The sequence below is a fragment of the Amblyomma americanum genome, chromosome 1 (assembly GCF_052857255.1).
Source record: "Amblyomma americanum isolate KBUSLIRL-KWMA chromosome 1, ASM5285725v1, whole genome shotgun sequence".
Classification (NCBI taxonomy): Eukaryota; Metazoa; Arthropoda; class Arachnida; order Ixodida; family Ixodidae; genus Amblyomma; species Amblyomma americanum.
This window is the reverse complement of record NC_135497.1, coordinates 142495422-142508371: the sequence shown is the minus strand read 5'-3', so window position 1 is coordinate 142508371 and position 12950 is coordinate 142495422. Positions and strand designations below refer to the sequence as shown.

The window sequence follows — 12950 nt, the reverse complement described above, 5'->3', positions numbered from 1 at the left end:
ATGGTAGCGAGAAATCGAAGAATCACAGTGCTTAAAAATGAGAAAATTTTTCTTGTGCATAGATGTGGTAGGCTTTGCACCACGTCGACAGAAAGTGCGAATTCAAGCGCATTCAAAACTGCAGGTCTCCGACACCGTCGTCGAACCCTACAACGCCACCCTGTCCGTGCACCAGCTGGTGGAGAACACCGACGAAACCTACTGCATTGACAACGAGGCGCTATACGACATCTGCTTCCGAACCCTGAAGCTCACCACTCCCACATACGGGGACCTCAACCACCTGGTTTCTGTCACAATGTCCGGAGTCACAACATGCCTCAGGTGACGAAGCTTTCTTTTCTCAGGGATTGTAGTCTATTACTGTCACTCGACATCTCTATATGCGAAGCTGTAGTGAGTGGCACCGATCACTGCCGTCGAAGAATGGCCCGATGCCCACAATGGCCACAGGCGCTTAGGCCTGCAAACTACTTCACCACACCTGAAGAGGGAATAGCTTGTGTTGTGTATAACTTCGTAGCACAATTGGGGACATGAATGGCGCGGCGCCTGCAGGCCCTTGTTCGCGGTGCTTAACGCAAAAAAAAACAGTCTTAAAGCAACTTAAGTAACCATACACACGCAGGTTTCCCGGCCAGCTGAACGCTGACCTGCGCAAACTGGCTGTCAACATGGTGCCCTTCCCGCGTCTGCACTTCTTCATGCCCGGCTTCGCACCACTCACGTCCCGAGGCAGCCAACAGTACAGGGCGCTGACCGTGCCAGAGTTGACGCAGCAGATGTTCGACGCCAAGAACATGATGGCCGCCTGCGACCCCCGCCACGGCCGCTACCTGACGGTAGCCACCATCTTCCGCGGCCGCATGAGCATGAAGGAGGTCGACGAACAGATGCTTAACGTCCAGAAGAAGAACTCGAGCTACTTTGTCGAGTGGATCCCGAACAACGTCAAGACCGCCGTCTGCGACATCCCACCCCGTGGCCTCAAGATGTCTGCGACGTTCATCGGGAACAGCACGGCCATTCAGGAGCTGTTCAAGCGCATTTCAGAACAATTCACTGGTCAGTCATTTATCAGAATTGCTCGAATTACATTCTACTCACAGCACAGCCTGCCGTTCACACGTACAATCTGCAGTTGCATAGAGCGCCTACTTCATCGTTCAAGGGCAACTTTGGGATTATTATTTTTTTTTAATCTTAAGGTGGCGCTCCCGTAATATTGCTTAAAGCCCTCTCTGTTCGTTGCAATCTGTTGTTAATAGAACTGTGAGTAAAACAATCATCAAAGAGCAAAAAGCAGAAAACCTAAACCAAAACAGGGGTATGTTGGATGCGGTGTTCTTTTGTGACAAAGATGACGTCACAAACAGTGTCGGCAAAACTTTTGTACGCGCATTTCACTGACAAACCACAAGCTGCAAGGAACGACCCCGTTCATTAAACATCTCAGATGACAAGCGCGACATTACCCTGTTCACCAAGTGCAGACCGTGTATCAAGGAGGGGTAATGTTTCCGACGTTACAAATTTAGCAGTGCCCGTAAAAATCACTCATAAAGAGGTAACGAAGCGGCCACCTTTAAAGAGACTCTGAGGACAAATTCAAGTTGGCCTGTATGGAAATGTAGCAGCGTTCTAATTGCGAAAGACACGTTTATCACTAAAAAACGGAGCTTCTACGACTAAGGCTAGGCGAAAGGGAAAGAGATGGGCATTTGTTCCCGTGCCGTGGGGAGTGAGCTACCTCAGACCTAGAGTCACTCTACTCAGACCTAGATACCCTACACAATCTCTAGAACTTCCCCCATTCAACCCTGCGCACCTCTAACCCGAAGAGTGGACAACCCAAACGGGGACAAAGGTCCGTCCCCTTCCCTAGCCAGGTAAAGGTCAAAAAATGAAATACAGATGTCGCCATCACCGACCGTTTTTGCAAGCAAACTACAGTGCTTGAAGAGTTTTCTTCCTTTTTTGTTTTTTGGTCGTGGATCCCTGAGGCTAGTCTACATCGCTATTCACTAAGCGGTGGTCACGAATTTCGCTTGTCTTGACGTCACGAGTTTGAATCGAGAAGCGGGAAAATTTTTAAATCCAATTTTCTCGACATAATGCGTATTTTGTTGCCGGATAAACATCTACATACCCCATAAAGAGCCGAAAATCGATTTTTACTAAAAGCAAATGTGGGATGTAGTTACGCCCTTTAGATGGCGAGCGTGTGTGAGCACTCCCTCCTCACGCTAATCCGCTCCGCCGCTCAGCATACAAAAGAAAACTTGGATTATTCCACTTCTGTTGCAAGTTTAGGCAGGCCTATTTTTGGACGCCATCGCTCAATCCGATCCTCATGATCGAGAAAGGCGCTTTTTGAAATCGGATACTCAGGAATTATGGACAAAAGTATTTTTAAGCGGGAAGCCGTTCATGAACGCAGTTTTCTCGTATAATGCAAGATTTCACTAAAACAATCAATATATCCGCAGATCACCCGAGGAAGTCTCTTAGTTTTTTTTCTATTCACGTTTTCGCTATCTTCAAAAACGTTCCGGTGCGATCGCTGGAAACACTTTAAAAGGAAGATTTTGCTACATATCAGAATAATGAACCATTACCTTCAATATTTCCTTAACAGTGTCTTACAATTTTCCAATTTTCAAAATTTTTGCCGGAGAAAGCTGGACTGGGTGGCGCAGAAACAAAAATCCGAACAGCTGGGTAACTTGGTGGATATAATTCGTACGGATAGAATTTAACTAGCTGTATAAATTCCGCTGCAATTCGTGAAAGCCTACAAAACAACTAATATTCGTGGTGCCCATCTTAATTTGCAGCCATGTTCCGCCGCAAGGCCTTCTTGCACTGGTAAACTGGGGAAGGCATGGACGAAATGGAATTCACCGAAGCAGAGTCCAACATGAATGACCTGGTGTCCGAGTACCAGCAGTACCAGGAGGCCACAGCCGACGACGAGGGAGAGTTCGACGACGAGGACGCCCTCGCCGACACTGCCTGAGATACCGCCACCGAAATTCCCATTTGGCTTGCAGAGTTCCGATAAAATAAACGATGTATATTAGGCAAGCCAGGCTACTGGCCATGGCGAGCATTTGGTTTTACTAGAAAAAAAAATTGTTTGGTGTGACGCAACACGAAACGATATATATTCGCAATAAAGTCCCAGCATGAGTTGGAAATAACGGCGAGAGCAAGGCTGTTCTATCACTTGGAGGCGTGTAAGCTCCTGTTCTTGTTGCTTGGCAAAAAGAGGGCGCCGCTACTGATGGTGACAGCGCTCCATAGCGCCACAACGAATGCAAGTATGCTGGCGCTACCAACGCGAACGAGGACGGCTTAAAGAAGCCTCGGAGACGTTGCATGTTATATACAATTAGCAGCTGATCATCAATTTAACCGTAGGTGAAATCTCCGCGACGTGCGGCACGAAGCGCGGTGGTTGCACCATGTGCTCGTATACTGATATTGGGAGGGGGTGGAGGATGTTCGCCCCCAATCCTCAAAGCGAGAGGAAATTTTATACAGGAAAACCATGCTGAACTCAATTTTGTTTTACAAAAAAAAAAGTCGAAGAAATGCATGGTTCAAACGGACCTCCCCCCGCCCCCCCCCCCCCCCCCCCCAACCGCCCTCTCCAAGAGTGACCCCTATCCACGCCCGGTACCGGTGGACCATCAGAACAGAGTTGGATTAAATGCTTCAACGGTTGTTTTCTCATAAATGCGTTTGACCAGCGCAGCTGTTGAACGCTTTCGCGATTGAGTGTAGACCATGGTGTAAGAAAATATTCTTACACCACGGTGCAGACACTCCACCAGCACCTGTGCGGAGCGTGCTCGAACGGCTATTGGGTGTTCGCGGTGACGTACACGCGGTAGGGTCAAGACCAATTTCCCAATCATCTCATCTCACAGAATCTGAGCACTAGGCCAGGGGAACATTAGAGACCGATGGGTACGCGGCGGCAGGGGGTCGAATCCCGCACCTCCCGCAAACAAGGCGGATGGCATGCGCTAGGGCACCGCTACGGTGCACGCCACAAGTGAGCTTCCCTGTAATTAAGAGACTGCTCGAACGCGGAGTCCATAACATTACAAGAACTTCGAGAGGTCCACATACAAGCCCAGAACCTTTGATTAAGTGCTGCCGGACGACACATACTCAATCAGCAATAGGCCTGCATCACTATCTCCGCAAACAATACATCACTAAGAACACTCCCTACCCAGATCTGCACTTCGATACATGTCAAACCATTACCGAGGAACATGCACCCCCACCGTAATCAAGGTCGGAGAAAGGCGCGCGAGGCAGCGCGACATAAATGGTATGGGGATGCGTTTGGGTGGATGCCACCTGCGATGAGCATGGAGCCACTGCGGTTGTCCGCAACCCCCACATAGCCTCCCTAACTTTCGAGCTTCCTTCAGGCACCACCCCTGAGGGAGCCGAGAAGACCGCTATTGCTCTGGCATGCACAAATGTCGGTTACATCATCAGTGAGTCAAAAACAGCCATTCTAAACTATGCCAGGAACAGGGTTCACCACCCTGCACAATCCCTGGTGCACCCCCCCCCCCCCACCTATTCTAACGCGCTGAGCTCATCTGAATGCTTGCGCACTTGGGAAATCCCAGCAACGAGGCCGCCGACTCCTTAGCCCGAGAGTCTAGAAGTCGGGCACAGGCGGTCCTCGTGGGGGATTTCTCGAAGGAGCGTATGCACTCGCTTGCTGAGCTCACCACAAACTCCCGCGCTGAGCGCCCTCATCTCCCGCCACCCCACCCATCCCTTACTACCGCAAAGAAATCAGTCTGGCGTCCCCTGCAGACGCACACGCTACTTACACCAGCTCATCTCTATAAATTTAAGCCGGTACCCCCATATGCACCTTGTGCTCCCGCCCCAAGGCCACCCTTGCACACATCCTCCCGTCATGCCCGGCGTCCCCTCCCCCCGCCGGGCTGGTGCCTCTCCGAACCTGGGAGGACTAGGACACCTCGTTGCGGTCAACGGACCTGACCAGGCAGAAGATCGTCGTCAGCCAGGCACCGTGTCACAAGAATGGATGCATTGCATTCTTGCTTGTAGGTCATAGATAAGCTTACCTATCGCCATTTTTCCTACACTGAATTATCGATATACCGGTATATCAACTATTTCGTCAACCCCTTCGAGTTTCATAATACAGGTTCGACTGTAATATTTTATTTACGAACACAAATAAAGTGACCCGTTACAGTGGCTTTGGCGTTCAGCACCTGATCCCAAGGTCCTGGGTTCGATCCCGTCCGTGGCGGCCGCATTTCGATGTAGGCGAAATAAAAAAAACGCCCGTGTGCTGTGCGATGTCGTTGTATGTTAAGGAATCCCATGTGGTCTAAAATCCGAAGCCCTCCACTACGGCGTCCCTCATCGCTCGTGTACGAACCACAATTCACAAATCGAGCGCTGAAAATGTGCGTCGCATGCAGCATCAGGCCGAACTGATCCTCTTTATGAGTGGCAGCTCTAAGTGGTTTAACAGAGTATACTGGGGGGGCCCGTCCATACGCTACGTTTTCGTTTATATTAGCTCTAAGTGGGCCACATGCAAGAATATCTGGTACGGATCCAATTGGACTTATTTTTGGAAATGTGGCGGAGAGTTTGAAGACTGCTTCACTTCCGCCACCGGTTGGCCCGGTATATTGCACTACCTCCGCAATCGGCCTTGTCTTCAACGCGTCTTTACTATCCTGTCTTTCTATCCCATCTTTCAACTCTCCTACTATCTGCACGTGGTAGCGATTGTGGCTCGGCTTGAGCCAGTGAGCAGGCCTGTGCACTTTCCTTTTTTCTTCCTGGCAACACAAACAGACAGACAAACCATAGGGACAGGAACTGCCGCAACGTTTATGCCTATGGTTTGTGTGTCATGCATGCTCGCCTGCGGCCTACTTGGAGCTGCCACTTGATTAGGAAGCCAGCGGTTAACCTTTCTATAAGTGTTCCAGTTGGAATGCCCCTCCTATTCCATTTGAAGCTTGCAATTGGTTCCAAGTAAATAATGGGATATTTTCCGATTGGAAGCAAACAATTTGTTTTGTGTGGGCCGGCATTACAATTGGACGCTCCAACTGGCCTTCCAATGGGTTCAAAATATACATGGGAGGGCACAACCAATTATAATGGCCGCCTTCTTAGATTCGAGAAACCGAAACTATGCCGCCTTTTCGTCCCCTGACGTCATACTCACATAGTTCTACCTGAATCATTCCACGCCAAACATCCCAGGCGTTGCGCTCGACCATCTCCAATTTGTTCAAAAAATTCGTGGAAACATCGTAATGTGCGTAATGAAAGCCTGAAGCATTTTTGCCTAAAAAATTTATTCGTGAAGTGAGGGAAGATTGAATATTCAGAAAAAATGAGAAAACAGGCACTGCTAAATAATCAAATATTTAGAAAACACTCCAAAAAGTTTTTCATTGACATTTGCACAGATTCTGTCTTTCGATACAATTCGGAGCATGCTGCTTTACGCGGCATAAATATTTTTTTTAATCGAAAAAAGTATGAAAATGTGTCATTTTTGATATTTTTTGTTTTAAATATGAACTTTCTCTCGGAAATTTTGGAATAGCCGTTTTGTTCTAGTAGATATCCAGTACCTATAATAAATTTTACAGGTGATGAAACTGCGGATGCAGAAGGAAAAAATCTAGTTGCAAAAAGTGAATTTTGAGCCAAAACGCTCGTTAATTTCACCTTGAGGTGGTCCAAGTAAAAATACAAACAATAGCGGATTACGTAAAACAGCTTATTGCCTTCCATTTCTGAAGTTTTTATTGAGGTAATTTTTGTTTAAAGCGAGGAAATAATTTTTAAAGTTGAGCTCTCGGGCCGTAAGTTGCGTCGTCTCTTAACGCCTCTTCACCGCAGAGCACGATACTGCCGACACTGTAGCCACGCGAAACCTATAGTCCTTGTTCTTAAGTGAGGTTTGCACTGCAGGCAAGCATGGGAACACTGAGTAGTTGAACAGGTGTTCGTGGGAAAAGATTTTCTTAACGCTGCTAGGGCGGCACATGCCCAAGTGGGCTAGCTGTTTGGTGTGATTCTGTCGCAGTCAGTCATTCTTGTCGGCGCCATGAAAGACGTAATCAGCAGCATAAGAGCTTGTGAGACACCGATCTGGAAATGACTAGAACGATGCAGTGTTGAAACAATCCGCGACGCAGTAGCACCATGTGGTACCTGACCCTTGTGGCCGTCAGAAGCTCATGTCCGGTTGTTTCCGTTGTGATTAGTTTGTTGTATTTGATTTAATCAGTGCAATTTCTACATTAATACTCCAGCGACAACTATAGACGAGACACTATGCTGGTGAAGCACCTTCATGCGAGCGACGCACCTATGCCAACGCCTCCTAAACTTTTCAAGGCCTGTGCCCTCTCTAGCGACGTCAGCACCCACCGTCCTACCTGGGCATTGCCATTGCCTGCGGCTGCCTCCGGTTCTCCATACCGGCCTTTAAGTCCCGTCGCCTCCCGGCTCATTTTTCCCCTCTTGTTACACGCAGCTAGTTCGTCGAGCCAGTCGCCTCGAGGTCGCTTCAGTGCTGTTTTCCTTGCGCCCGTTCTGCGACATGCGGGCTTCGACATGCCTAACAAGTATTGTGTACCTATGTGCTCAAGCAACTACAAGACGGGGAACAAGGTTCAAGTGTTTCCTTTGCCAAAGGATGAACAGCTTTACAAGTGGCTCAGTGCGATTCCCCGAAAGGATTTTGTGCCTACTGCCAACAACAAGGTACGAAGTCATTTTCTTTACTGTTGCCACAAATGAACAGTATTTAAGGGAGCCATGAAAAAATTAAGCTTTACCTCGATATTAGATTGTACTGCATTGGTAATGTGGTGCGTCGTACTTTTGCTATTGTAAAACAGGTGTGCGCCTTACACTTCCATGCATCCTGCCTTGAACATACCTCATCGTACACCAATCCCCGGACAGGAAAGGTGTTCGAAGTCCCTCTAAATGTGCCACACCTGCGTCTTGGGTCAGTGCCATCCTAATTCCCTGGCTGTCCCTCGTACCTGTCAAAGAAAGATGCCGTGCCAGCAAGGAGCTCCCCAGATGCCGAAAAAATGCGCCGGGAGGCAAATGTCTTGCTCGTGCTATTGAAGTGTCAGCAGCCTGCTGTCGACAAGAACAAATGCAGTGCAAATTTTCATCTCTGCATGAAATGATGGAGCGCTTAAACGTCAAGTGTGTCCCGGTTGAATGGACTATTATTAATCACCCAAACTGTAGCATGTTCTTGAATATTGCAAATGAGAGTGCGCTGGTCCTACAGTGTTCTGTTACTGTTTTCGCATATCTTCGTATCACGGCGTGTTTTCACGGCAACTCAGTGAAACGTTTAGGAGATTTTGTCGTGCCTGACGAAATCGGTGACATCAATGTCCTACTTGACATATTAAATAAGCTACAGCAGATTTCTGACGACAAAGGTTCATCTGATGGCCTTACTGACCTGATAGTAAACCTCATGGAAAAGATTAAGGAAAGCGTCCGCAAAAACAGAAAGGACTCTGTTAAACTTCTGAGGGAACAAGTGTTGTTGCTTGAGAGTGACTGCAGTACTCATCTCAAACAATGGTGCTTGCTTGCATCTGCATACTATATCTCCTCATGCATACAAGTTTTTGAGCGGCTCTGGTTGTTTGACTTTGCCGCATCCGAGTACCATTAGAAACATCTGCTCCTCTTTCCACCTATCACCTGATAACGAATCAGGTGATCAGAATTTTCTTAAATACATTGGCCAGAGGTTTAATAAATTGAAATCGCATGAGAGTGCTGTTACTTTAATGGCAGACGAGATTGACGCTCAGCCATTTATGGACTTTACGATGCCGCATAAGGTGAGGATTATTTACCCACATCTAGACGATGCAACGCGACCCATGTTTTACATCATTGACGCTGTGTAACTGTTAAAGTGTGCTAGAAATAATTGGCTTAACTAAAGAAATCCTAAAGCCAACTTTTATTTTCCTATGTTTAACCTCACTGACAATTCCGTCCACCCTGACATTATACAGTGGGCATCATTCAAGGATCTCAGAAAGCTTCACAAACTTGAATCTTCTCAGCTCTTGAAGTACAGTTATAGGCTGCCTTCGAAGGCTTTAAACCCAAGCAATTTACAAAGGCAAAATGTTAAACTAGCCTTACAGGTTTTCAACATCTTTGTGGCTGAAGCCTTCGACATGCACTGCGATTTTCCTGTACTTTCACGTGCGAAAGAAACTGCCAACTTCATCAGAATAATTATTCATTGGTGGATGGTAGTTAATGTGAAGATGCCACACAAGGGCTATCACTATCGCGACGTATACGAAGAGCCAATTTCATCGTTGAATGATGACCCTAAGCTATCCTTTTTGAAAGCCTTCAAAATCTGGCTTGACGTATGGAAATTTTATAAACACGACAATTGCACGCCACAAAGGAAACTTTTAATGCTCTGTGGCATTCAGCATATGCTCTACTTGAATTCTCAAAGTATTGCGTCTATGAGCTCGGTTTTAAGTACGTGCTACTCGGAAAAGTGCAAACAGACGGCCTAGAGAAGAGGTTTCTTCAGTACAGACAAATGGCTGGCGGTAACTACCACATCAGCATCCGACAGCTTCACGAGTGCGAAGGCAGAATTCGCCTCCAAGGCACGCTTCCTGTGATGTGCGCCGGTGACTTCAGCGACGATGAGGTCGGTTGTTTGTCAAGTGCTGCACATTCCTTCAAAATTGCTGAGTTTACAGAAGGTCTGAACAGTTTGAGTTCACGCGCGCCTGTGTTTGGCTATGTAGGTGCTTTTGTGCTCATTCTGTAATGAAAGCCCTGAACTGCGATTTCTGCCGAGAGCAGCTTGTTATGGATTGCGAAACAACAGATCATGATGATGCCGATGTTCACTCTTTGATATCTAGCTTGAATCGAGGCAGGCTGGAATTCCCAAGTGCATGTGTCGTCACTGTCGTGATGCACACCGAGGTAATTGTAAAAAAAGCTATTACAACCAGAGAATGCCACAATGTTTCTCCAACACAAAAACCAGAGGAATGTTGTTCAACAACTGGTTATCGAATCGCTGCCAGAGTTTGGCGACCTTGTGACATGCTTGAATGGGCACGTCAAAAAGTATGCTTTTTTCTCGCACGCCACAAGCCTGGTCCAACACTCCATGTTAGCATGCGCTAGCTGCAAAAAATATCACTGTAATTTTTTACTTACTAAAGTTAACTTTTTGGTTACCAGTTTACTACTGGGAACAAAAGTTTCCCGGACGAGAGTTCTAGGAAAAACGTTTATTGTAGATCCACCTCGCTACCCAGTCGCCTGATATTGTATGAAGGCATTAAAGGGACTATGCAATGAATAAAAAGTCACTTGTAAATGTTTTCAATGCTTAGAAATGATGCTAAGAAGCATTCACACCAAGTATGAGTCTTCAGAACTGAGCCAGCAATTTATTATGAACTTTTAAAAACCGTGTTTTTCAAAATTCGCGGGCCGATTGGTGTACTCGCAGTGACCAATTTTGGAACTAAAATCGTGGAACAAAGACGTCACTGTACCATGACGTCGCCAGGCCACCACACACTCTCATTCGCTGGAGCCACGGCAGCCACGACGTCATGGGCACACTTCCGGTAGCCGTAAAAATCACCTTCTCGTGCCGCCGCGCGACCCTCTCGCACAAGAGCGAGCCAGGGCATTGCCTTCGCGCATATGGTTTCAATTTTCCTCTGCAGCCTCCGTCGGGAGTTCCGGAGCCACTCGCACGGCTATTCGTGGGCACGCATGGGGCTAGATGCCCATCGCGGCCGTAAAAACGAGCAAACGCGGTTCGTGTTCTCGCCTGCGCTGACGATGTGGGCCCTCGCCATTACACAGAAGTTCCGTATGGTGTTTGGCGCCAATGTTACTTTTGGGAAATTTCCGAGGTGTCGTTCTGGACCGCGGGGCACGAATTATCTGCAGAGGCGATGATCTGCAGTGTTGGGGAACGCCGCAACAGTAGGATCCTCACCGCTCGCCAGAGGTTGTAGAAATATACAACCAATAGGAAATGCGTGGAACGAGCTGCAGCTGCCCATAGCTACCAAAAAACGTGCAGTAATTGATTTACCCCTCGAAGTGACGGTATTATCAGAAACCCGGTGGCGGCCTGAAGAAGCCGAGCATCTTGTCGAAAGATGCTTTTGTGACCATTAAAAAACTGTTGAATCACCGGCGGTGCTGACATTCGAACCCAGTACGTCCTGTGTATACGGGGCATATGCTGTATGCTACCAGGCCCTCACTGCGATTTTTGAACAGAAACTCCGATTTCGCGAAACCAATGAGTGCACTTTTTGGGGACGTCCTCATCTCGTTTTTATACATAAATATTTGTTTCATTTCTGACTTCCTTCCACCAGGAGTCCGATCCCTTTTATTTAGATTACTCGCAGCCAACTTTGTTAAAATTGGACTGGATGTGACTGGAGGCAGTTCTGAATTGAGGTGCAAGAAATGAGGTGCATGTAAACGTACCACCTGTTGCAAAACTTCCTAGGCCGATGCACCCGTGGCCGGAATATGGTCACACGCGTACGGTTTCGTTCATTTCTTGGCGGGAACTTGTGAATGTCAGCGGAATTCGTCCTCGACATTTTAAACGGCAAATCTATATGCTGTATCAGGGATCACCGTAACACTGTTCGCGCGCACTAAGGCCACGGACGCCATGACCTGCGAACTGTCGCAACATGTGTGCATGCGACGCAGCAGCCGTCAGGCACGGCCGCCTTTGTTGGATACATGCGTCTGCTTATCTGAAAACAGCGCAACGGACGCGGACAATGAAGGGAGTGGACACAAACTCAGCAGTATGCGTCCACTTTTGTCATTGTCCGCGTCCTTTTCGCCGTTTTAAGATATGAAGAGCCAACTAGACCGCACCTCTACCACTGTATGCTTATCTGAATTTGGAGATGATAGGCGTCTCGCACCTTGTGTTCTCTTCTAAGCATTTATCCATGTTTAAACGTTTTTCGCGCCAAAAGAACAAAAACAAAAAGGCATGCCGATAGCTTATTTCTCTTGATCGTTTCTTGCGGCAGAGGTGACGTGATGGCGCAGGTACCATTCAGCGATTGGCTGAATTTTCTTTCTTTTTTGCTTTAGCTTGCCCTCATTAACGAAATGCTCTTGCTTGACTTGCGCGTGTTCTCGGCACCTGTAGATTCTCGTCCGCGAGGGGGCAATACTGGGCAAGCGAGTAACGTAAATGATGGCGAATTTGAAACCCCCGCCGTGGTGGCTCAGTGGTTAGTGCGATCGGCTGTTGGAATCGAGGACGCAGGTTCAATTCCAGCCGCGACGGCCGCGTTTCGGTGGATGCGAAATGGAAAAGACCCATGTGCTGTGCGATGTCAGTGTATGTTAAAGAACCCTGGGTGGTCCAATTTACTCCGTGCAGCTAAAGGCGTTTGGCTCTACAGCAGCAGCTAGGCAGGAAAGGGACACGTCCTCAGCCCTAGCAACACCGCACCGTCTTTTCAACTCCCCATTTAACTACTCCGCTCTCATAACCCGAATAACGAAGAACGCACTCCACACGGCACGGGTACAAACGCCGTACTCTTTCCTTTTCGTGCTTAGCCCCTGCCTCATGAAAACCGACCGAAGCGACTGGCTGGAGGGGCTTTAAGAAGAGCATTCGCCGCTACATTCTTGAGTTTTAACAGTCTATAGTTGTTTTTTTGGCACATTTCTTTCGACACATACTATTTCCTCATTGAAAATTTTGACGAGAAGCATGACGGACGAATACCGTATGTGTTCTAATAGCACACCTACTGTGCAAACGTAAGTTTTATCAAAGGGGCTGC

General features: G+C 47.7%; 1 protein-coding gene across 1 annotated transcript in view; it reads left to right on the top strand.

Moving 5' to 3' along the window:
- The window catches only part of LOC144114078 (tubulin beta-4 chain-like), a 29094-nt gene that overhangs the window by 15883 nt on the left and 261 nt on the right, over positions 1 to 12950 (top strand). The window contains exons 4-5 of the mRNA XM_077647553.1: positions 125 to 324; positions 629 to 1065. Coding sequence (XP_077503679.1) covers positions 125 to 324; positions 629 to 1065 — 637 coding nt within the window. The remainder of the gene's footprint in view (positions 1 to 124; positions 325 to 628; positions 1066 to 12950) is intronic.